The 24,767-nt window shown below is 57.9% G+C and overlaps 1 protein-coding gene across 2 annotated transcripts in view; it reads right to left on the bottom strand.

Moving 5' to 3' along the window:
- Positions 1 to 24,767, bottom strand: part of PKP1 (plakophilin 1) — a 48,289-nt gene that overhangs the window by 22,255 nt on the left and 1,267 nt on the right. For both annotated transcript variants that reach the window (XM_070602502.1, XM_008507036.2), the window contains exon 2: positions 15,409 to 15,515. In XM_070602502.1, the coding sequence (XP_070458603.1) occupies positions 15,409 to 15,515 (107 nt within the window). The remainder of the gene's footprint in view (positions 1 to 15,408; positions 15,516 to 24,767) is intronic.

The raw sequence follows: 24,767 nt of genomic DNA, 5'->3' as shown, positions 1-24,767 counted from the left end.
GGTTTGCGAGCCTACGCCATACCTGAAGGAGTCACCGAGTCGGCATGTGCGGGGGACGGACCCAGGAAGACAGGACAGCCCACAAAAGGGGTGCAGAGTGTATTCAGAGTCCCACGCTGGTCTCCCCCGAAGGCCACAGGACAGGCCTCATAGGTTTCAGAAAAACAGAGAAGTGTGGGCCGCCTAGACGGTCACCCAGCATGAAGCCAGTCTTTATGATGGACGGTGTGGTACCTCTTCACGTGGGCGTCTGGGGCGGACAATTCTCCATTGTGCAGGCTGCCCCAAGCATTGCAGGCTGCTTAGTGCTCATGGCCCCCAGGCCCTAAACGCCAATAACGCCTCACAGTCATAGTCCTATTTGCAAACACTCCCTTCCAGGTCCCCAGCGGGCAGCTGCGGCCGGGATGGAATGCAAGGGCTGTGTGTGCGAGCCCACGTGTCCACCGCAGGTGGGGAGCCCTGTGCCAACGCCAGGTCTCCCAGGCACACCCCACGCTCAGATAGCAATCTGCTGGCAGCTCCCCCACTTCGCACACAAAGGACAGTGAGACACACACACACTCCTTGTCTGGTTGTCTCAGGCTCCCTTGGGAAACTCCAGGCTCAGGTGGAACGGTCCATGGATCAGAACATTCCGGAGGGTGGAAACTTGACTTCCTGGGAGCAGAGTTGACCACTCAACCAGACAGCAGGCTGGGCTGGACAGCTAGGGGGAAGCCCGGGCTGGTGTGTCCACAAAGACATGCTTCTCTACTGGGGAGCCCAGTGGGGCTTTTATGGGGTCCATGCTTGGAACCATCTTCCAAGGTGGGCCTGAGAGGGCTGCTCTTAGTGAGGAGCCTCTCCCAGCCAGGTTCTGCTCGGCTCCCCTCTTCTCTAAGGACTGAGGTCTCGTAACTCACTCACTTCTCTTCTCTGGTCCCCTTCCTTCTTGGAGAAGTGTGGAATTGACCCCCCACGGAACGCTCCCCGCCCCTCAACATAATCATCTCTTCTTGTTCCTCCTCAGGTCAGGAAGCTCTCAGGGGCCGTGCCCCCCCCATTTTGCAGGCAAAGAAACAGTTCTGCAGGGGCCTAAGCCCAAGTAAAGCAGCATGAGCCCAAGATCCAGGCCCTCAAGCAACTGAACGTTGTCAGTTTCCACTCCCGTGGCGAGTCCTCCTCAGTCTGAAGAGGCCCCCAAACCGGAGGAGGTCCCGTTCACCCAAGATCGCCGGACAGGACGGTGACTAACCACTCAGAAAGGGACGGCGTCCTTTTATCCTTCCATCTGAGAATCCTCTCTGATCCCACTGCACAAACGGTGGTCCCGGCCGCCATTGGTTCACCATCGGTCCACCACCATTGGTTCACCATCGGTGCCAGCCCCCCACCACCCCGGGGACCCTGCTGCCTGCCTGCTGGTGCCACCACTTTGCCCTTCCTCAGACAAAGCCTTCGTTAGCCTTGCTTGACATCTGCCAGGGTCTCTCTCCCCTTTACAAGACAAACCCAGCAGCCTGGCCCGTCTATCCAGTCAGCTCTCCCCTCCCCAACACGCTGCTTTACGCTGCCCGGTGACTGCAGCCACCGCCTGGCCCTCCTGCTTCTGCTCAGACGCGTCTCCATCTTGGACGGCCCCCTCCTCACAAATCTTGCACTTCTCCAACCTGTGATCCCCACCCAGCCTGCTCCTACCCAGCCCAAAGCCTTTCCCCAGATACCGGTGGTGCTCAGAGCTGGAGCCGCTCCTGCCCAGCCCCCCGTGGGCCCGGTGTCTCTAGTAGCTAATGTCAGGTTCCGCCATTTCCCCAGGCTCTCCAGGGCAGAGGCCCTTTACTGTGCCTGGAACAGGGCTGGGCTTGCAGCATGCGCCTAGTACAAAGGAGCGCTGGGAGTTGCCGTGGCATTTGTGCTGGGGACGGAGATCTGGGCTGCTGATTGGCAGTGGGGCTCCCACGGCCACCATGGGCACAGGCAGCCACTGCAGACCAAGTCAGCTGCTCGGAAGGTGGGGCATTCCCGATGGGGCGAGCTGTCCAGGAGGCCGCCCAGTAGGGGCTCGGGCTCGGGCTCAGGTCCAGGACTCTTCCCTTCACCCCTTGACCTGGGCGACAGCAGCCGGTTCGCTGCGTCCAGCGAGTTCTATTCCAGCCCTGGCTGACCAGAGGGAAGCTGCCTGGCTCCTTGGGAGCTGGGTATGTGCCGGGCAGGCCAAGATGAAAAGAGTGTCTGTGGCCCCAGCTATTAGCCCATTTTGAAACCAAGCTTCTGGCAGCAAGGTGGGGCTGGCCAAACCGGCTCTGGGGTGGGACACGCCCTGCCCCTCCCTGCCCAGTCACACATCTGGCCGACAGGCCACCTTCAGCTATATAACCTCTGACGCCCTTCTCCAGAGAGCGAGCACACACAATTTCACGGGGTCCCCGAGCCTCTGCTGCTCCCCACTCAGTGCCCGTGGGAGCCCCCTCTTCCTGTGATTTTGGTCAGGACCGGGCACAGCCAGGCGGCAGGTGGCCTTTACAAGCTCTGCTCCACCCCCTCCAGGGGGTCTGGAGGGCATAGGTCTTCTCCCAGCAAGGGCTGCCCAGGAGGGGCCCTCAGGGCCCCAGGGCGTGGGGGGGTTCCCCTGGGGATGGGGTGGCTGCTTACTCAGCGGTTTGAGTCAGATCCTTTAGAAAACTTGTTCTGAATTACCCACCACGTCAGGGAGCCTGAGTCACCAAAGGTGGGACTTCAGGGCGTGGGGTGCTGCTCCCGACCTCCTCCTGGGCACGGCTCCCTCTCCGGCTCGGAGCAGTGGGGTCCCACCCCAGGCTGGCCCTCCTTTCTTTCCCTGGCATGCAGCTTCGTGGGGCACATGGAGGCCAGAGCGGCCTCACCGCTCAGAAGCCGGGACGTCTGGGCAAAGAGCAAGGCCGTCGGGCTCGGAGGTGGCAGGGGTGGGCGCGCCCGCTGTGGAGCCCTTGAGGGCCAGGAGGAGCTGCCCCCATGGTTCCATCACCAGCCCCCTGAGACCAGCAGTGCCTACCCTCGTGGGACCCCCACTCTGTGAACCGAAGGACAATGGCTGGTGGACGACCAGCTCCCTGTCTGCTCAGAAGAGACACGACAGAAATCTGAAGCAGCCCGATGTCGGATGGTGGGCATCCTTTATCACCTGAATTTTTAGAATGTAAGAAAAGTTTGGACGCTCACTCGGGAGTACATATTTCGCCAGAGATCCGATTAATAACAGCGAGTGTCCCCTACAGCCTTTGAAGGCAGCAACTGTGAGCTGACATCGATCAGACCGTGGCTCTAGGGTGAAATCTTGCCCTCGTGGGCTCGGGCCCCACGTCTGCCTCTCAGGGTCAGGCCCAGAGTCCACTGCGGCTCCTGGGGCTACAGGGGACCAGGGGACAAAGGCACTGTGCACCCCAGCACCCAGCTGAGGGTGGTGCTTGATGACATCTGATTCTGAACCAGCCGTGCCAGCTCCACCATCAGCTCTGCCCACACGGCCTGCTCCCTGCTCCATCGCTAAACTGTGGGAAAAACTGATTTTCTGCAGATTTCTCTAGGACCTCTCCTCCTCCACCCCTGAGAACTGGGTTTTTTCAGCTCCTGACGCCCCTAGGAGGGGCTTGGGGATCAAGGACCTGAGGTTTCATATGCAGACATCTGCTCCATCTTAGAGAGGAGTCCCTGGTGCGTGTCTGCCCTCCAGACGGGTCTCTCACAAGCCCAAGTGGCTATGAAGCTCGGCCACGTCTCTTTCACGGACACAGATGGTCAGAGGGATGGTCATTCCGCCCTCCAGAGACCCTCGTTCTGTGGTCACAGCTCTGGCTTTCAGACCCAGAGGCCGGCTCCATGGTCCCAGCAGCAGTTCATGCCGGGGAGGGAAAAGCAAGGGGCCGCACAGGGTCCCGCCGTGACATGACTCCTGGAACCTCGGACGACGTGCCAGCTCCCTGGAAGAAAAGCAAGGGGCCGCACAGGGTCCCGCCGTGACATGACTCCTGGAATCTCGGACGACGTGCCAGCTCCCTGGAAGAGCCTATTTGAGGGAGGAGAAGATCCCACTGGGCCAGACGCCCCCAACCTGTGCTGGGAACTCTGGGGGAGGCCCACTGGCCCCTGAACCGTGCACCAGACTGGGAGGTGCTTCCAGCCATCGGAAGAAGAGGGCCAAAGGCAGGGATGTGGGAGCATCCCCAGGGGTAGACGCTTACCTGGCCCAAAAAGGAGCTCCTTGGAGACACCAACAGTGGGAGGAAATCACTCCCGAGGATGAGACACCCAAGAACGTCACACGCAAGGAGTGACCCTCCAGGGCTGGGGTGATGGCTCCCCCCCATTGGAAAATGAGGCTGTGTGCTCCCACACACACACCTGCCCATACGGGACACACGTCACCTCGCCAGGGGCGGACTCAGGTGGGGAAGGTCTTGGAAGCTCTTTGAGCATATCCCAAGAACCCCTTAGTGGGTCCGGCCCTTTACAGTTTGCACAAAGCTTCTCCTTTCATCATCCTGTTAGAACCTCACGGCTCCCCGTCTCCCGCCCGGCCTGTGAGCGTCAGGGCAGAGAGCTGCATTTTCATTCTCTCTGTGAGCAGATTAAGCTCAGAGACCTGGAGGCTGGGCTGAGGCCACACAGCTAAGATGTGGCTGACCCTGAGCCAGGACTCAGGTCTCCAACCTCCCTCCCAGCGTTGGTCCTCTAGCCCTTCTGCCCCTAGGGTCCAATGACGCGAATGACGTCTAAATGGCAAAGAGCCCCTGCTATTAGGGTGTGCTCTGGAGGAACACCGCCAGCATCTCTGGCTAGTCGAGGGCCGGAACCCTAGAAAACCCCCTCCCCCAGGGATTCCAGACATGGGACGTGCCTGTCGCTCTCTTTTGGCCAATTGTAGGAGGTCCCTGGAGACATTAAAGAAGAGTGTGGCTGCTCAGCTGTGTGACTCTCCTGCCCGAAGACCTGGGCTGGAAGGCCCTCTGTCCCAAGGGACACCTGTGGGCAAGGAGCAGTCATAACTGGTCTGTTCTGGCCAGAGCCATGAGAAGGCAGGCATGGAAAAGTGACTTCTTGGTACCCCTTCTACCAGACCTTGCTGCAAATGCACCAGTGAGCACATACACGTTGGCACAGAAAACGGGGAGTCACGTTGAGATGGTGGCTGAGGCCAAGCCTGGGGTCCCCTGGAATTAGCCAGGAAATTCTTTGGGCTCTAGAAGCTGGGCTGCCCTGCTCCAAGCCTTGGGGGCAGTCAGGAGGGAGCGGGAGGGAGGGATGGGACACTAGCCGGCCCTGAGCGCCCCAACTCTCTCCGATCTTCCACCCACAGCACCCTTCTCTTCCCCCAGCGCTGTGGGGCCTCTGAGAGCTGGTTAGGGCTGCAAGGAAATGTGGCAGAGGCCTGGGATTTCTCATGGGCCCTCTCTAGCTTGGCCTCCCGGGAGCAATCCCACAGAACTCAGCCCACTGTGGGGCCCTTGACTAGTACGGACAGCCTTAGACGCTCAGACAGAAGCCTCACGTTGAAATGCTCCATTAAGAAAAGTACGCAGCCAGGTAGGAGTCTGGTCACCCTGGTGAGGGAGGGGGCTCCACGTTGTCACTTTTCTCCTTGGCCCTCAGCTCTCCCTGCTCTCATGGATCAGCTTTGGGAAAATCATCCTGCATGACAAGCTTATAACCCAGAATCTCCCCCAAGTGTGGGACATGCACTGTTGTGGCTGTGAGGGGACAACAGTGCATTTAAGAGCACAGCAACGGCTAACACAGAAGCACATAGACCCCTCTTCCTTTCTCCGCTTTGATTCCCAAGCAGAGAAAGTCTCGGCTGGTGCCAGTATGTTTCTTTAACACTTGCAAACCTCCCTTTCTGAGTAGAAAGGGAAAAAAAAATTTATCTAGCTGGAATTAAATAATGATTTGTTTTCATTCTATTTATTATTACTGGTTATGTGATGGTTCACTTTCATTTACGGCAAAGGATACTGTTCTTTTTCTTTTGAGTTAGTGATATAAAGTTTCCTTTCAAAAGAAATTTAAAAGTGAGTCCACTAAAAGTAAGTAAATAAGGATTGGTGTGATGACTTCACAAAAATCGTGACAGCAGAATGGAAATGACCCAAGTTCCAGACGCTATCGCCATGGTGGCGAGAGTTCCATGATGTAACAGTGTGACAAGGAGGACTGGGCTCGGGGTTGGAAGACCAGGGTTCTAGTCTGGTTCTTCCCTGTCCAGCTGAGCAGGCTCGGGGAGTCACCTCACCTCTCTGAGCCTCAGTTTCCCCAACTATGGAGTGCCCTATAAGGCCTCTTTGGACTTTCGGCAGTCTACAGGTCAGCCCTGCTGGAGTTCCAGACAGCCTCCTTCCCAGCCTAGCTCAGGGCCTCGGAACAAAGCTCATGGCCCAGTCTTCAGGCCCTCCCAGGCCCGGCCCTGTGCGCTGGGGGGGTGGGAGGGGAGGCGCTCCCATCTACAGTCCTGCAGCCACTTCGCTCTCCAGCTGCGTCTCTGCACCCCGCTCCTCCACCACCCGACTCGATTCTGTTTTTCAGCTGAGTTTGCTCTCTGGGGCGGGAAGGCCTCTGCAGGGACATGCCAGGGCCCTCGGGGAGAACGCTGAGCCTCACCCAGCGAAGGGCGGGGCCGGCTCTTCCACCCACTTGGGAAATGCTGCTGCCTTTGTCTCACTGGGCCCAGCGACGAAAGGAAAACTCGCAAAGCAGAAAAGAGGCACCCGATGATCTCCCCTGGGCTTTGTGCTGACGCCCCTCCGTCGTGTGCCCACTTCCTGGCTCTGGAGCACGGGCAGCTGGGCCTGGCAGAAGAGAAGATGGTGACTCGCTCGTCTCCCAGCCCTTGGCGCCTGCTTCCTCCTCTCACTCCTCACCCCCCCGCTCCCCCCGCCCCCACGCCGCGCAAAGCCCATTGGGCTCTGGACTCAGCTCCGCCAAGCCCCACCTGTGAGGGACGGGCAAGCCCCTGCGCTTTTCTGTAGCTTGATTGCCCTGCAAATAAAATTGGAAGAACAATACCTGGTTCGCCTACGATCTCACAGAGACCAAGGATCAAGCTGGGAAATGAGAACACGAGCACTTTGTGTCAGTTCAGAATGCTGCACTAATTCCGGGGGATTGGGAAATGACGGGGTCCTGGAGACCCAAGCTCCTCCCGCGGGAGAGCAAGCGGAAGGTGAAGGCGCTGGGGCCTGAGCAGCCTTGCAAGCTGCCACTTGCCTGCTAATCCAGAACCCGAGGGCCCCGGCCCCAAACCTCTAGGACTCTGGGGACCGTGGCTAATGCTGGTCCCATCCCGCCATTTACAGACCAGGATGCTGACGAGCCTTCTGATGGCATGTGCTGCAACATTCGGCATGAATTCTATCCTCTCTGATGCTCTGCTGTTTGACCTGTTAGTTGTTTTGGACTATAGTATAAGGACTGCAAAGACTGGTTGGTTGAGTAGACTGGGTCTTATCAGGGCGAAAAAAAAAAAAAAAAAAAAAGAGGGCCGAAAACAAGGCTCTACTAATTTTCTTCTGGAGCAAAATAAAGAAGTTTGCAACCATTCTTGATTTTTCCAAACTCCCCTCTCAAGTTTCAGAGGCTCTATGTTGAGTCTATGTGTGAGGAGGAAGGAGAGAACAGTGGCCAACCCATATGGAACCCAACCCATACGGAAGCTTCCTTCTTGGGAGAAGACAGCATTCCCGCTCGTGGCCAGGGAATTACCTGCCTCACACTGCCTCAGTGGGCCCCAGGTCCACCCCAGCACTGGCTCCCAGCCCAGCCGGGAACTGAAGGGAAGGGATTGATGGAGACCCGTTAAGCTAAAGGAAGACGCCAAACCCAAGGCAGCTGCTGTCTCGTGAGGATGGTGGAACGCCTTCCTGGGGACCGTCTGAGCTGCCCACCGTGTCCGGGGCTGGCAAAGCCCATTGCTTCCCACCAACTCCACGTCTGCCACACTGAGTCCCCGGGCAGGGACATTTCTGCCTGAACGTTTTGGGTGACCATATTGCCTGGCCTCTGCCCCGCCACCCCGCCAAGGGTCCACGCAGCCAGGACAGGGACACGTGACAGTCTGCCCTCTCTGGGTCCAGTGCTCCTCACTGGGGCAGGAGGAAGCAGTGGGCCAGCGTGCTCGCTCGGCTCAGAGGGGCCTCGTGGGTTCTGTGCCCCTCCCCCCGGGAAGAGGTTGCAGAAAGCCAGCAGCTTCCGAGACCTCTGGAGCTGGCGACATGCGGCCAGCTGCCCTCCTGGTGATGCCTGATCTCTGTAAACAGAGAAGAGGACCCAGGGGCTCCTGTGAGCCCAAGCCCCATGCCCAGGAGCATCTCTCCTCTGCCCCCTGCTCTCCTTTCACTCCCATTCCAAGCTCAGCTCCCCCAGGCGCCCGCCCGGGTTTCCTCCACCTGGCCCCGCCTGTGGATACCACCTGCCTCTACTCACTGGAACCATGCCCTTTTTTGCAAGCCCGTGGGGCTGACTTGGGGGCATTCTCTGACCTCTCCCCGCACCATCAAGGACACAGCATGTGGAGGTCAGAGCTGCAAGGAGATGGTCTGAGCAACTGTCTGGTCCTGCTGATGATAAACTGAGGCCCCGCGGGGGTCGAGGTCCCAGCAACAGTCACCGGGGCAGGGGTGGAGAACCCCGCGCTCGGGCCAGCGCTTACGGCCTCAAAGGAACCCTCGCTGGCTCACCCGGACCGCAGCCGGGAGAAGGGGTCTCAGGCCTGCCTGAGGGGCTGAAGTCAGCCACGCAGAGAAAATCAGCCCAAAAGGAAGCAGCTCGCATTCGGCTCCAACCCAAGGGAGCAGGAACTTCTCTCGGGAAAAGCGGGGCCACTCCAGTGGACGGGAGGGCCCATCCCCAGGGACCCCCCAGACACCGGCATCTGCCCTGGGCCCCTCCTCTGCGGTCTGAACAATGTGTCTGAAAAGGTGCCCTACGCCGGCCGCTGCTCTCTCCAGGGAGGCGCGCCCTGGGAGCCGGCCCCAGCTCTCACTCCCTTGCCTCATTCTCTCTCAGGCACGTCCTGTCCCTCGGCAAGTAGGAGCCTTGTCTCTTCTTGTTGGGTGCAGCCTGGGGCGCTGTGGGACCCTCCTATCTCCCAGGGCTGGGTGGGAGTGAGTCACGAGCTGGCAGCAGGGACACTGCGCTGGCAAACACAACAATCGCTTCCTTCTGGAGCAGGAGCCGTGCCCGCTCGGGAGAAGGAGCCTGTGTCCACTCTATCTTTCCCTCCCCCGGACTTTTCACGGACAGACAGAGGCCCAGCAGGCACCGCCCAAAGAACCCAGCTGGGGCGTCTGGAGCACGGCATTCACAGCTGAGAAATGGGAGCAGAGGAGGAGGTCGTGCACAGGTTAAGTCAGGGTGGTGACTAGGAGGGGCCATTTCTGCCGTGCCTGTTCCCCCGCCATAAAGCTCAAGTAAACAATGTCCTACGGTCTCTCCATCCTGTGCTGAGGGTTAATTAGCTGCTGTTTTCCTGGTGCCTGGAGATGCTCAGAAGAAAGCACAGAAGAAGTGCCGCAGCCATTATCCATCATGGGCCTGAAGTGGGGGTCTCGGCGGGGGGAGCTGCCCCTGCCCCCAGGGAGACCACCATGCAGACTTTGGCTACAGAGCACTGGGGCTACTCAGAGTCAGCTCTCAAGCCACACGGAACCCCGAGACCTTGGCTGGGATCGGGTCCCCCCCTGCCTTGCTACAGGTCTGGAGGGGTGACGGCCGCGCCAGGTCCCTCAGTGCATAGCCGCCCAGCTGCCCAGCCGAGACTGGAGGCCAGGCCTCCCACTGCTGGTCTGACAGGTCACATCCACACCCCTCCATGCCCTCTGAAACAGGAATGTTCACGCCTGTCAATGATGGGCAAGCTGAGGCTCAGCGTGGCTAAGAGCCTGCCTGGGGTCACGCAGATAGTGAAGGGGCAGCGCTGGGCTGGGACCTGAGGTACCGGGCCACAGTCCAGCGCTTGTCCTGGCCCACCAGCTGCTTCTGGGAACAGACTGTGTTGACTGTGGGTTGGGAACTCTGTCTGTGGTCCCAAGGGCAGCAGTCCTGCCCTGTTCTCTCTGGCAGCCCCGGGCCCAGGGCCCTGCCCTTATGGACGCCTCATCTACACAGCTAATGGGAGACAACTGCGCTTGGGTTTCCCACCCCCGGTGGCAGGTTGATGCAACCTAGCCCTCTCATCTATAAAAGAGGCTCACCCGGGGGGTTTCGGGCCTGAGGGGTAGGACCAGTTCTCTCACGGTGAGAGTCGCTAGCACATGGTCCACAAGACCCTGCCATGGTGGGATCACCAAGTAATAAAACGCTGGCGAGTCAGTTAGCAAGTGCAACTGAGGAAGATGTGCGGGTGAGTCCTGGGTTCCGGTGGAGAGACAGGGTCTAGGAACAGACCAAAGCCAGGACAGAGGCGAGATTCTCCCTGGTTCCTCCTGAGGGGCCTCCCCCTCAGAAGCACTGGGCTGACTCGAACAGTGTGGCTGAGTGATTCAATATGGCGGCCCCATGGTATGTCCCGGCCCAGACCTCCTGCTGACGATGCCCATGTGGCTTCTACGGATCAGATCCTGGGCAGGGTGGTCTAGACCAATCCATAACCAAAGAACGTTTCGCTGGGTACGACTCCCAGAAGAACTGAACGCTCAAGACGTGCGTCTTGATTGGAAAGTAGGAAACCCTTAGAACGGAGCTGATGGAAAAGGACACTGCCATCTTAATCCAGAAACTTTCCCTGGAAATCAGACTCGTCCCACTTGCCTCAGCTTCCTCTGGGACAAACCCGTGTGATGGGAGCCCACCGACAGCCTTGGGACAGAAGGGCTGTGCCTCCCGGTGCCCCCAGCTCTCTACTCTCTGCATTCTGGCCCCAGCGGACCCAGAGGAAGGGACCCAAGGGACCCATTATGAGGAACCCTAAGAGGGGGCCAACAGCCTCCGTTTTCTCACCAGCAGCGGCTGCAGCCTGCAGCAATTCTGCTTGGTGCCCGGCCTGGGAGAGGAACCTCGGGAGCCTGGGTTTCATTACAGGGAAGATGCTGGCACCCAGGGGTGCCGGGTAAGGAAATGAAGGTACAGGATGCCCAGTTGCATTTGAATTTCAGATAAACAACTTGTTAGTACGAGCGTGTCCCAAATATTGGATTTTGCCTGGCAACTCCGGCCGACCCCCGTTAACGCTTACAGCTGAGTGAGTCCAGCTTGAATCTAGGAAGGAACAAAAAGGGCCACTCTCCTGCCCCTTCTGAGCTCGGCTGACTCCTCAAGGAAAGAACAGGAGTGGAGGGGGACAGGGGAGGGAGGAAGTCACAGGATCCAAACCTGTGGGTCTCTCGCAAGTGCCTAGAACACGGTGGTGATGTTAAAACGCCGAGATTGCATAAAACCATAAAATGACCATCAAAAACGGGCAAATATCTGGAGTAACGAAAACAGGACTCCGTTAGGTGAGGAGTCGGGAGGCCAGGGGTCTGGTCTGCTGTCCCATTAACCAGCTGTGTGACCCCTGAGGAGTAACTTAGCCTCTCTGGGCCTGAGTTTCCACGACTGTGGAATGGAAACCTCGCTGGGGCTCTAATGTTCCTCGAGTCTGGTTCTGAGAACGTGAGCAGCATGGTGGAGTCTGCCCATCTGAGGGGTCGGGCAGTGGGGCTGAATCCTGCCAGATCCTCAGCCCCTCTCCCCGCTCCTCTCTCTCCCTGCAGCCCGTGGGGCTCTGGGGCTCCACACTGTCATCCAGCAGGTATGTGTCCAGCTGGAATGTCCAGCAGAGAGTGGAGAAGTGACTGGGTCAATGGGCCAATGACTTTCTTTGGACTTTTTTTTTTTTTTTTTTGCTGAGGAAGATTTGTTCTGAGCTAATACCTGTTGCCAATCTTCCTCTTATTGCTTGAGAAACATCATTCCTGATCTAACATCTGTGCCCATCTTCCTCGTTTTGTACGTGGGTTGCTGCCACAGCATGGCCACCAACGAGTAGTGTAGGTCTACACCTGGGAACTGAACCCGGGCCACTAAAGAGGAGCACACCAAACTTAACCATGAGGCCACGGGGCCAGCTCATCTTTGGACTAATTTTTCCTTTTCCTTATGCCCTTCATGCTTTTTGTTTGTCAGACTAACTCTGTTTTAAGTTCTACTTATTACCAGATTCTCTATATTCAACTTTCTTAATTTGTGACATAAGTGATCATAGATTATACGTGGTATGATGATCTATATGTATATTTAAAAATTAGACGGCCACTGCTCATGTAGAATATATATAAGGTTAAACCGCGAGGTAACACCACTACTTTTTAAACCTTTTCAGAACGTTGTTTCTGGCACTGCTTTTAGGCCTTTTCCATATTTAAATAAAATACACACTCAGTGGTGACAAATCTTTGTTATTTGAGGGCGATTTGATATCTGGAAGTGGGGTGAGCTGCTGGAAGTGCTTCACCTCCTTTCTGGCCAAACGCAGGTCGCGACAATCAATAAATGAGACTGATCTTCTTATACAGCCCCAAAAGTGACGCTGATGACAACTGTGCTTAAAAAAATGTTCTAGAAACATCTGAGTAAGGGCAGCACCGGTGGAATGCCACAGAGTGGCCACTAATTCCTGTGTTCGATCTGTCTGTGGCCTCTGTGAGCTCACTGAGGGCAAAGACCCTCTTCGTCTGGGGTCCTGGCCCCCAGCTGCTCAATACAGAGGGCTGACCCAGGGGAAATGGTCCTCCAGCCGCTTTTAGAAGCTCCTGAATTTTTATTTTATTTAATTTTAATTTTAATTTATTTTTTTGAGGAAGATTAGCCCTGAGCTAACATCCGCTGCCAATCCTCCTCTTTTTTTGCTGAGGAAGACTGGCCCTGAGCTAACATCCGTGCCCATCTTCCTCTACTTTATACGTGGGACGCCTACCACAGCATGGTGTGCCAAGTGGTGCCATGTCCACACCAGGGATCCTAACCGGCGAGCCCCGGGCCACCAAAGCAGAAGGTGTGCACTTAACTGCTGCGCCACCGGGCCGGCCCCTGAAACCTGCTGACCAGGGTGAGGGGAGCCACACTCTGTCCCCGCACCCCTGCCCCTGCCGCCGTCTTGGTGTCAGCAGATGGAGGCGCTAAGTAGTCCTGTGCCAGCCGCCCTGTCCCAGGAGAGCGCGGCAGATGGGTCTCTGCTCACTTTCCCCTGCCTTCCTCCCTCAGCCCCGCCCCTGCCCGGGGGCGGGGGGGGGGGCGCCCGTCCTTGCTGATTACACGCCTGGCTGCCGTATCAGTTACTCCACTCCTGCCATCCCTCGCCCCCTCCCTCTGCCAAATCCTCATGTGTGCTCAGCCCTTCGCTGTTCCCAGAGCCTCTCCCGAGCCGAGAGGAGACGGGACGCGCCCCAGCAGCTCCCCCGACGTGAGTCACGTCTGAAGGCCCAGCGGAGATGAAGGGCGAGCAGGGCTGGGCCTCGGGGGGCAGGAAGGGGAAGGCATTTCACTGGTTGTCGGAAAGTCGGCCCAGGCAGGGGTGGGGGCGTTGGGAGCGGGTGAGATGGCTGAGGACTGAGTTAATTAACCCGGAGAAAGGCTCAACGTGGGCCCGATGGAGACACTTTTTTAAAGAAACACCTCTAAACGAGTGCCTTTACAGCTCTTGGTTACAGATTTCCACGAATAACAACCCCGCCCTGCCATTTGATAAGACTCCACAGCTAGTGGAACATGGTATCAACCTGTCTGTGGAGTAAACACACAGGTGTCATCATTCCCATTTTACGGATGAGAAAACTGATGCCCAGAGAGGTTGAGGGGTTTATCTAAAGTCACAGAGCCAGAGAGGGGCAGAACCAGGACTAGAAGCCAAGGCTTCCGAGCTCTGACTTGGGGGCACGCTGTGTGTAGAGCTAGTCCCATCGGCACCGTCAGCATCACTATCCATGGACTGCTGCGATGAGGCGCCAGGCAGGGACCCGCCTTCCCGGGTCTCGCCTCCTCCTTCACACTGCATCACTCAGGCGTCTTCTCTGATTCTCTCTGGCCCTCACTCTGCGTGTCAAAACCCTTGATTCGCATCTGTGCCTGACCTGCCAGCCGGTCGGGCTCCATCAACTGTGTTTAAGTGGCACTCAGGGTATCAGTGGACATCAAGAACCAGAAAGAAGGGAGGGGGGTAAATTTTCAGCAAAACTAGTTGATTCTTCCCCCACAGCCCCTAACCTGTAGCAGGCAAGAAAGAGAAATCCAACGACACAGGAATACCCGACTCATACCCACCCAGCCTCTGCCTTGCACAGGACCCCCCGTCAGGGGTGACATCTGTGAGCAACAGCTGCTGAAATCCGGGACCCCCAAGAGGACAGCACCCCCGGTTCGCAGGGAAAAGTGCAATGTCTCAAGGGCCGCCGGAAAGAATTCCCAAGAACGATCCAGGCGAACGTTGAAATCGGCAAAAGTAAAGAAAGGCATAGAATTGGGGGACTGGGAGAAACTTGGGTGTCATGGAGCCCGATCGCCCGAGATAGAGAAGACAGCTCCTGCCCGGGCTGGTGCGGGTGACGGCATCTCCCACACACTCGGTGCAGAGTGAGAGCTCAGTAAACACTTGTTCAGTGAGGATGGAGAGGTGTGGTGGCTGAGAGCACTTAGAAAGAAGGTGATGGAGCCTGGAGTAAAGGACCTGGAATATTCTCGACCATGTGAACTTAAAAAATCATCTTAAGAAGGACTATAATCAGGCTTTTTTTCATGCACATTATTTCATCGAATCCTGACAATAGCCCCACCAGGCAGACCGTGTCATGTCCCTTTTACACGTGAGGAAACTGAGGCCCAGAGGCAGACCATCTCGCCCGGGCTCACAGGCTCAGCCGAGTAGCAGAGCTAGAATCTGACCCAGGTTTGTCCAATTCCAAAACTCTAGCAACGCTCCACTCTGCATTCACCCTCTTACTCAAGAGTCACAGCAGTGACGTGCTCTCCTGGCCCCGCGGGGCCTTCTAGAGCCCCCTCCGAGGTCCTCAGCACAAACCGAAGAGAGAGGTCCCTTCAGGATTTTCCTAGAAATGTCTAAATTAATCCACAAGTGGACCTCAGGAATTCACACTTCTCTCAAATCCATGATCCAATCAGACATACTGGGAAACGGATTTTGTTGTTTGAAAGATGCTCTTTTCTTTATGCTTTTTCTAAAATGTTCTCTTCTGAGACATTCAGAAAAATCCAACCAGCCCAACAGGAGGCTGCACTCAGGGCCATCTGTGAAATGATGGCCACACAACGGACCTGGTTGGAGTTGGCGGCCTCGCCTCGTGGACCCAAGCGGCCCCTTTCCAGCTCACATCACTCCTCTCGGCGCCCGGGGCCGGTTTGCTCTCCCATAAACCCAAACCCTCCCCACGCACACCCCAGTTCTTGTAGAATGGAAGCGTTTCTTACCGGATACCCCCAGGAGCCATTCCCGGCCTGGAACTTGGAATAGTAGCTGCTGCGGCCGCTGGCCCCGTAGCTGTTGTAACCGTCGGCCAGGCCGTCGTACAGGGAGCCTGCAGGCAAAGGCACAGGGTTAGGACAGCACGGCCACGCTCTCTGCCTGCCCTCCTCCCCAGGACATCGCCTCTGCCTCCGGGTCCACTGCGCCCCGTGGAGGAGCCAGGTCTGAGCTCCCGGAGGAGGAGGATGGGGAAGACGCCATTGTTTGCCATCTCCCTCTACCCCACCTCCCCCACAGCCGGGGCTGCAGGAAGGGCCCCTGCAGATGCCGCAGGGATGGCTCGGAGAGTCTCGGCCGGCCCCTTCCTGCGGACGTGATGTCTCCCCAAGGCTCGGGGCAGGTTGACACCTACACGGCAGGAGTTGGCCCGGGGGACTTAGGAGCACGGCCGCTCCGTTCCAGGGCATCATGACTCCACGTCTCACCAGGATAAGCTTCCCACTGGGGGAAGACAGGCAGGATCTTGACATCCCAGGTCCAGAGCCCCAAGGTCAGGGCCACAGAGCGGTGGCGGCCGACCAGGGTCCAATTCGGGGCAGGACTCTGGCTGCCAAGCTCAGCCCGGCCCCTTCCAGTGACAAGGTGACCCTCTGCCCCGTCCTTCATCTCCCAGGAGCTCCAGCTGGTGAAGGGGGAGTGTCAACCTCAAAGGCCCCTGGGAGGATTAATTAATGTTTTCGGGGTGCTTGGAGACCCACAAATGACAGGCTCCGCGGGAGGGCACAGTGTCATTAGGGTTATTAGTAGACAAGTGGCTTTGAATTGCAGAAAGCAGGACTGGATTTTGGGCTCCCCGTTGGGCCACCCCTCTCCTCTCCCCTTCATCAGATGGCAGGGGGCCCTAGAAGTCACCGCATCTCCGTGAAAGCTGATCTGTCCACTGTCCTACTGTCCTTGAACGTGGCTGACAGTGACCCGCCCAAGCCTTGCTCACACGCTGCCATGTGCCGAGTCTGGCCCCTCCTCAGCCATCACCATCGAATGTCGCCCATCTTCCAAAGCCAAGCTCCAGACCGCGTCCCCTCCAGGAAGCCTTCTCTGACCAGCCCTGCCCGAGGCACTCTCCTCCTGCTGTCTATACCCCTAGTCACATCCCTCCTGGTGTTCCAGTCCCCACAGGGGGAGCCGCACAAGGGGCAAGCTGTGGCTCCACGGCCTGGCCGTCCAGGGCAAGGCTTGCCCCCCACTCTAGTCAAATGACGGCCTCCGGGAAGAAGAGAAAGTGGGCTCCCATGAGAGCCTTCGGGGGGATGAGCCCCGCTTTTCCCCTGCTGGGGGGCAGGCTCCAGCATCAGAGCCCTGTCTGGGGAAGGGTTCGGGGTGCTCCCTCCTGGCTAACTTAGCTTGTCAGCATCTCCACACCCACGCAGCCTCCCGAGCCTTCCCAGGGGACCGGAACACCCGAGACAGGAGTGGAAGGACAGCAGACAGGCAGTGTCGGAACACAGCAGGTGTCCCTGCCTGGTGCCACCTCCCTGGTCCCATGCCAGGTGACCACCCTGTAGCTCACAGGAGGGAGCACTGCCCCCGATTCCCTGTACCCCCATCACGGAGGACGAACTGGCCACTGGTCCATCGGCTGTGGCAGAGACGATTGCTGGAGGCTGGAGGGGTTCAAACGGGTCCTGGCTCTGGCATTTGGGCAACTCACTGGCTCTCTCGGGGCCTCAGTTTCCTCTTCTGTAAAAAGAGGGGGCTGGCCTCCATACACGGCCACTCCCATACAGCTCTGATGTTCTGTGGCTGTGTGATTATTGTGACACACGCCTGATGGCATTTGGAGAAGCCAGATTCCTCTTTACTAGAGATGGGGCTCAGCATACCAGGAGGAAGGGCAGACATCAAAGGCAACTCCACCACCTCTTTGCTGCCTGCCTCAGGGTCCTGCCGGGGGCGACCCCGTCCCTGACAGGCTCAGCCCCATCCCTGACTCCTGAAGGGACTCCGCCGAACCTCCCGCTTTCTCCAAGCTCCCTGTTCCAGAAGCGGCCCCTGTTGAAAGGCTGCCTCTGTCAGGAGGGACTGCGGGCCATCTCGTGGGCTCAGATGCCCAGAACTAGCTCTCCCGGGAGATGGGGCCGCAGCCTGGACCCTGGGCAGCCAACTGCCAGTTCATGTCTGCCTCCCCTCGATCCAGCCTGCTTCGTCATCCCTTCCAGGGCTCGGCCAGACTTCACTTGTCTCTTTCTCAGTGGGCAGGGATTTCTCACCAAAGGGCAGGAGTGGGTCAGCCAGCTGCTTTCACATGGAAAATACGGGGTGGTGACAGACACAGAGTTCTGGGAGCCCCAGAGAGGTCTCCTGCGAGGATGAGGCACTGAGGAGGGCAGGTTCCCACGGGGCCACCGCCCCTTCTCCAGAGGGAATCTGTCAGCAGTGATGTCACTCGCCCTCTCCGTCATCAGAAGAGGCTTCTGCTCCCTCCACGCCCCGCGTCTGCCCGCCACCCTCTCACATCCTCTTCTCCATGCGACAGGTGGGGAGCTCTCTGCCACGGAGGCAAGGAGTGGACAAGATGACCTGTGGAATGCCCTATGATTCTCAAAGCCAGTCCCCGCGTCCCAGTGGGGACTCCGATGATCACAAGCATGGGCTGTCACTCTCACTTCTGGTTGGGCCAAGCCCTCCAGACCCTTCCAGGCAGTTCCTGAAGACACCCCCTAAGATCTATCTGCAATCGGGGGTCAGACAACCCAATCCCCACCTTAAGCTGCTTTGCGTGGCTTCCTTGTGAGAATGAGGCTGCCATCACACCAGCCAGCACTGCCTCTCCGGCAGAAGGTGGCTGCACCTGGGGCCAAGGCTGCGCGGGAGGGGAGGAGTCCAGAGACGTGACACATGTGAAGGCACCCCTTGCAGTGTGCCTGGTAACCAAAGGGGTGCAAGTGGGAGGGGAGCTCTGCTCCCACAACAGAGGTAAATTTTCCCTCTCTTGACCTTGGGGTGTCCTACTGGTAAGTGCTACCCTCTGAAAGTCAAGTTCAACTGCGAGAACATGGGGCTTCTCAATGGGAGTAACGGGGAAGGACATGACGGCTTTCACCGCTCCACCTGGTCCCCGACTTCTCAGGAACTCACTTCGAGGGAGCCTTTCCTGACGGGCTGTGCTGGTTTCCAGCACCTGCCAGGCCTTCCCAGAACAAGGCCATGGCCAGCTGCAGTCGGCTCTCCATCACGCGTGTGCCAGGCTCTGCCAGTGCGGGCTTCGGGCGCTCCCTGAAGCCAGAATCACAGCTCTTCTCCCCCTGGAGTCTTGGGCACAGGCACTGTTCACATGGGGCTGGGCCTACGTGGAGTGAGCTGGCCCTTTTAGCTGACCAGTTCTTCTCCCGTGCCTGATCCTCTCGGTAAGGGTGCTCCGGGGCCTGGGGCCTTGAGGCTCAATGGCCCCATAAAAGCAGAACGGGACGAGGGTCCCTGAACTCTGCTCAGTCAGGCCCTCCTCCCACCCAGAAAGGTCCTTGGTGCACCGGGTCAACCAGGGAGAGAGGAGCTGCGTGAGGCTCCAGCACACCCAAGGCTGCCTCCTTGAGGAGGATCCTTGGTCCAGGGGTGGGAACTAGAGATGACTCCAGCACCCAGCTCCCCCACAGCCTCAACCCCACCCTCCCAGCTGAGCGTGTGCATCCTACTGTCCCCTTCAGAAGGGTCCATTGGCCATGAGCAAAGATGGCGGCTTCTCCATGAAGCTACTGCCGGCCCAACCTGTGCGGGGTCCCCAGGAGGCATGTGCCCACCTACAGGATCTCAAGGTCAAGGAACAAATGTCTCCAAGAGTACACTGCATTCTCCAGTGCATGAGCCACACCAGCTGCTCTGTCCCCACAGCCTGTCCCATCGTGTGTCAGTGTTTCACGGTGTAGAGCCATTGCAGAAACTCCACCACGCAGACGCTCAGCATCCCTGGATGCCGCTGCCCTTTGGTGCCTCAGACGATGCCTGATTGTGTCTTGTGTCATAGGGCCGCCCAAGCTTTCTCACCTACAGGAGCTGAGAAAATGGAGGAGGCAGCTCCTTTGTCAGGAGACGTGGAGTTCTCTCTCTGATGGGGAGAGGCCAACCTTCCCAGAGATGACTCATCCTCCCCCACCTCCCAGCTTTAAAGAGGTCACACCCTCGGCACCTGAAACATTCTTGCTCTTCTTCTCTGCCAAACCCTCTCCCTGCATTCAAAACCTTGCACAAAAGGCGGCTTCTACCAGAGATGACCGCACCCAGCTCCAGGCGCTCCTAACCCTCCAGCGCAACCACGTCAGCACTCTGTCCCACGGCTCGACACATTCTGTGCTGGCTGGTGTGTTCCTTGAGCGTGGCTTCTGCACACTAAGCACGGGCGTGTGTGGGTGCACAGCCATGGACCCCTCTCCCAGAGAACAGGCCCTGGGTCTCCCCAGTCAGGCCGGGAACTCCCTGAAGAAAGGAATCCTGCTTCCACTGGGCCCCCATCCCCTCCCAAGCCGGTTCCACAGGGAGAAGGCTCAGGGCTCACGGGCCTGCCTAACCAACAGGCTGCCCGCGGGGCAGAGGTCACCTGGAAGCCTTTTCCTCCATTCCGCCCTCCCCCGGACCCCTCTCCCTTGCTAGTCAGGAGGGCTTGTCACGGGGCAAGCAGCTCGAGGTCTGTCTATTGCCGACTCTTTCTCCCGGAGGTCCGTTGTCTCTTCTAGCTTCTTCTATCCTTAAGCAAAGCCCATCTGTTCTTCAGCACAAAAAGCTCGAGAAAGGAAACGCTTTATCTTCCAGCCTTGAAGATGCCTTCGCTTCACCCCCTGACATCTCTTCCCCGTGTGAGGCTAGGCCCACAGCAGGAGGAGTTCAAGTGAGAAAAGGACAAGAACTGCCAGGAGAACCTTGGAGACAGCCTCCCTCTGAGACGTCCGAGCGTGGGCCGGAGCTGTGTCTGTGGATGGTTCAGGTGGCCGGAGGGAGCATCCTCTGGTCCCCTCTGCCCAGGCTGGCTGGGAGCACCACAGGTGTGCCTCCCTGTCCTGGGGCTTCCACAAGCCCGAGTGGGCGAGGAGTTCAGCACAACCTTGCAGGGCACTTTGGGGCGATGCTGGCTTTTTTTCTGGGCACGTGCACAGAACAGAAATGCCGAAATAAACTGGGCTGCACAGCCCGCGTCCTCTCTTCTCCTTCACAGCACACGTGGCTCCCTTGGGCTCTGCTGGGACCCGTTCAAGCTTGGCTCCAAGGGAACCCTGTTCTGTTTCTGATGATCTTCTCGTGGCCACCATTAAACCTAAGGACTGGGCAGAAGCCAGGGGTCAGGGCAGTGGGTGAGTGTGGACACGGCCAGAGAGGATGCAGGCACTGGAGGGGTCCAGAGCAGAAAATCATCACCAGCAAGGACTACATCAGGTGCCTTTCCATGTGTGTGAGTGTACGTGTGAGTGCGAGTGTGCGCATGAATGCGTGTGTGTGAGAGATGTGTGCACACGACAGCGATCCTCACGCTGGGTCCACGTATGAGCGAAGGACGGGAACCAGGACGACGGCTCTGGAACTTTGCCGCGCTTCAGAAGGGCCGGCAGCTTTGCAAAGTCCCGATGCCACGCTGTCCGCTATGCTAACTCACTCAGAGTCTCTGCGGGTGGGACCCAGGCACTCGCATTTTTTAAAATTCCCAGCTGATTCCACTGGGCAGCCAGGTTTGAGACCAGTGGATCCAAAGATGTTTTGGGTGGATGGGTATGTTTACACGAGGGAAACTGGAGGACACGGCTTGAGGGATGGTGCCACATCTCTCACAGGGCAGCTGCAGGCGGTGTGGGGCGTAGTTTGCAGAGCTGGGAGCTCTATAATCTATTTCCAAACAGCATTCCCATCACAAAGCACTGGGGAGGCGGTCTAACCCACGTCTTACAGTGGCAGAGGCACAGGGAGGCAGCGACTTGCCCAGGACCACAGGCCAGTCGGCACTACATCAGATAGGATTCTAGTCTCCTCAGCAGGCTGTTCTCTGGCCGTACACAAGCTGCAAGGTGGGGTGCGTGCATGCATGTGGACATGTGTGCATGGGTGTGGACATGCATGTGTGTACATGTGCGCAGACATGCATGTGTATGTGTATGCATGGGTGTGGGCATGTGTGTGTATATGCGTGCATGGGTATGGGCATGCATGTGTGTGTACATGTGTGCCTGTAGAGAACTTCACGGGGACAGCTAACGCTGTATTTTATTTTGTTCAAACGTTACTCCCCTTCGAGGGCTCAGACCCACTGCAGAAGTAGTTCCCAAACTTTTCAACCTGGAACGACCGGCTTACTGATATTTACAGCCTGGTGTGTGGGGAGAGGCTTTTTTTTTTGGGCGGGGGGAGAGGCTTTTTTAAAATCTCTGCCAATGAGCTTCGCAAAGGAGCAGGATCCAGGCATCTGCTGTGGAACAGCCTGGAACACTCAGCATTTTTGCACGTGCTGTAACAAGCCGATGGAAATTCTAGCTAAAACCTCAGCTTCAAGCCAAGAGACATAGTAGAGAAACGAGAATCGGTTTGTTGGCAGTGTGAGTGTCTGTTTCGCTGCTGGGACGCGGTACAGCATGGGTACCTTTACCATCGCCCATCCCCGCTTCGATCCCGAGAAAACCACCCAGAAGTGGTGTTGGCTCTCCGTCTGTGGTCAGGACAGCACAGGATTTCAAGATAGCGGAGTGAGCAGAAGCTCCCTCAGGCAGAGGTTCCTGCTGAGACCAGCGCGACGCCGACACAGAGGAACCCGCAAAGGTGGGTCCCAAGAGGGGACCGTCCCCTGTGCACACGGGGCAACGCACACCAGCTGCCTGCAGGGGGCCCTTGAGCAGCAGCCCCCTCCCCCCCCGTGAGGGGCCAGACGCCCCTGCCCTGGCACAGTGTGCCCATCCGCATCTCTGACCAGGGAGAAACACGGGTTTGGCCATATTGGATGGGAAATGGTACCTCTGAGAAGAAGGGAGGAGGAAGACTTTAGGCCCAAGGCTGAGGGTGAAGATCGCAGGCAAAGCTGGCGAGCGACACTGTGCGGGATGGGTTTCCCCGGGTGAGCAGCGAGAAGAGCAAGGAGGCCGGAGTCATCAAACTTCATATATGGGGGTGGGGGAGGGGAGCGGGATCAAGCGAGGTTTAGAGGAAGCCTTGAGAAGAGAGTCCAGGCGAAGTGAGCAAGAGCCTGACCATGGAGAAGCGTTTCGCCGTAGGCTGGACACCCGCTGTGACAGCCCTGTACCCCCACAGGCAGCTCACCATCAGCCCTGCAGGGACTTGCCCACCCTTGGGGAGCCAAGAGTCCCCAGCAAAGATCTTTGGCCCAGCGGCCCATACCCCTGGGTCCCCCTTGCACCCCACACAGTCTGAGATGACACCCCAATGCACACAGGGGCCCTCTGTGAACACGGGGAGTGATCCTTAGGGGCCAGTTCAAGAAAAGATCCAGATAGGAAGGCAGGTTCAGAGCACCCTCCTTCTGTGGGGTCTCCAGGCTCCTGAGACCCCCCGCCCTCCCCGGGGACTGCCTGACCAGGGTGGGGCATCCGTCTCATCTGCTGAGTCTCGGGGAGGATACAGACAAGACGGGCATTTGGTGTCAGGCTCCTTCCACGGAGCTCCTTCCTCCAGCCCTGGGTGGCTCAATGCCCCCTTGCTGACAGCACGGAGGAGGACCCTCACGGGGAGGTCTCTGAGGACCGCGGTGGCCCGTTCCCTTCACCAGGTACATGGAGCGGCAGCTACTCTGCCAGGCAACCTGTGGGGTGTGGCTGGCCTTCTTTAGGGCAGGAGTTCCTAACTAGAGAGTCCTGGATGGGATTCAGGGCCCAGGAGAACCAAAGACTCCAGAGAATCTGACTCTTGTCTATAGGAGGAGACGGAAGGAGAGTTAGAATCTGTCCGGGGGGGCGAAGGAGATGGCCCGGGTTATGGTCCTTGCACAGCTGCCCACTCGCCCCTCCTGGGAACCAGAGCAGATGCACGGGATGTCAACCAACACCAGAAAGAGGGAGCCGAGCGAGCAGAGGAGACCAGCATCAAACAGGGAAAGCTTGGGCAGGCCCTTCTGATGAAGAGGAGGGGATCTGATGAAAACAGAGCCAGACAAACCAGAAACACCAGCTCCAAGTGCCCTAACCACCCCTCCCAGCCAGGATGCCGCCGGGGAAACTGGCCAGGTAGGCATCTCGCCAGGGCTGAGGGTAGAGGGGACACACCCACACGGTCAGTCCTGGGAGAACCCCCACTTCTGGAGAGGTCTGCAGCAGCCATCAGAGTCAGCCCTCACCTGGTGGAAGCCCCCTGAGGACCTCGGGGTGGAGAACGGGGAGGAAAGGAAGGAGACCCCTAGATGGATTTCATCCACAAAGGGCAGGGCCAGAAACAGAGCTCTCTGTGACGACGGACACTCAGCTGGTGTCCCCACAGGTCAGGGGGAGACAAAGTGTTTGGGCACTCAGGGCTGGTCTAATTTTCCAGAGCTGTGAGCCTGGAGCTCAGGCCGGGAGCGGAGATGGAGACACGTGTGTCTTGTGCAGAGAAGGGAGTGGGTTGGTTTGAGTTGTGGCCAGAAATGGGGGAACTTTGTCATCCCAAAGCTGCTTCTGAAAAATGCTAGTAGGCATCTACCAAGGCACGGAATACGAGGGAAGGAGGCGAATGCTCCGGTGGAAACCTGGCAGGAGAGGGGCGAGCGGCCGGGACCGGAGCAAAGAGCGCACAGAGCCAAAAAGGCCTCCGGGTTTGGGGTGCAGGGCAGTCCTGATCCAGCCATTTTCTCTCCCTCAGCTCTACTCAGGGGCCACTCAGGAACGAGACAGAGACAGAGAGAGACTGAAAGAGAGAGCAGAGAGACAGAGAGACAGAGTAGTGGCCAGAGGTAGACAATGTGAGCTGGTGTGCATGCATGTGGGGTGGGAGATGGGCAGGGGTCTGTCTCCCAGGTCTCCTAATTCCTCTCTCTCCCTAACTCTTTCAGGGGGCTGGACTCCATCCATAAATCTCGGTTGACCTGTACTGGTCTGCCATCTTCAGAGTCTTTCTTAGCATTTTACTAAATTTAGATAAATAAACAGAAGGTTCACTAATTTGTGTGTAATTCTTACTGGGAAGCTTTTGTATTAAAGGATTTGGTCTAAAAGTTCTCCACAAAAGCCCGTGTCGGATACGGTACCTTCCTCTTTGAATGTTGGGGTCCTGTCCCTTTCTCCTAACCTCCCCTTAAAGGACCTAATAGTGGGTGGGTGGGGGCAGGTGGCTGGTCTGCCTGGCACTGACATTGGACAAGTGCCCACAGGAGGGCTCAGCAGGGGGCCAGGTGGGATTCCCAACCCTGCCA

Source organism: Equus przewalskii, chromosome 31 (assembly GCF_037783145.1).
Source record: "Equus przewalskii isolate Varuska chromosome 31, EquPr2, whole genome shotgun sequence".
Taxonomy (NCBI): domain Eukaryota; kingdom Metazoa; phylum Chordata; class Mammalia; order Perissodactyla; family Equidae; genus Equus; species Equus przewalskii.
This window is presented reverse-complemented; position numbering and strand designations above follow the sequence as displayed.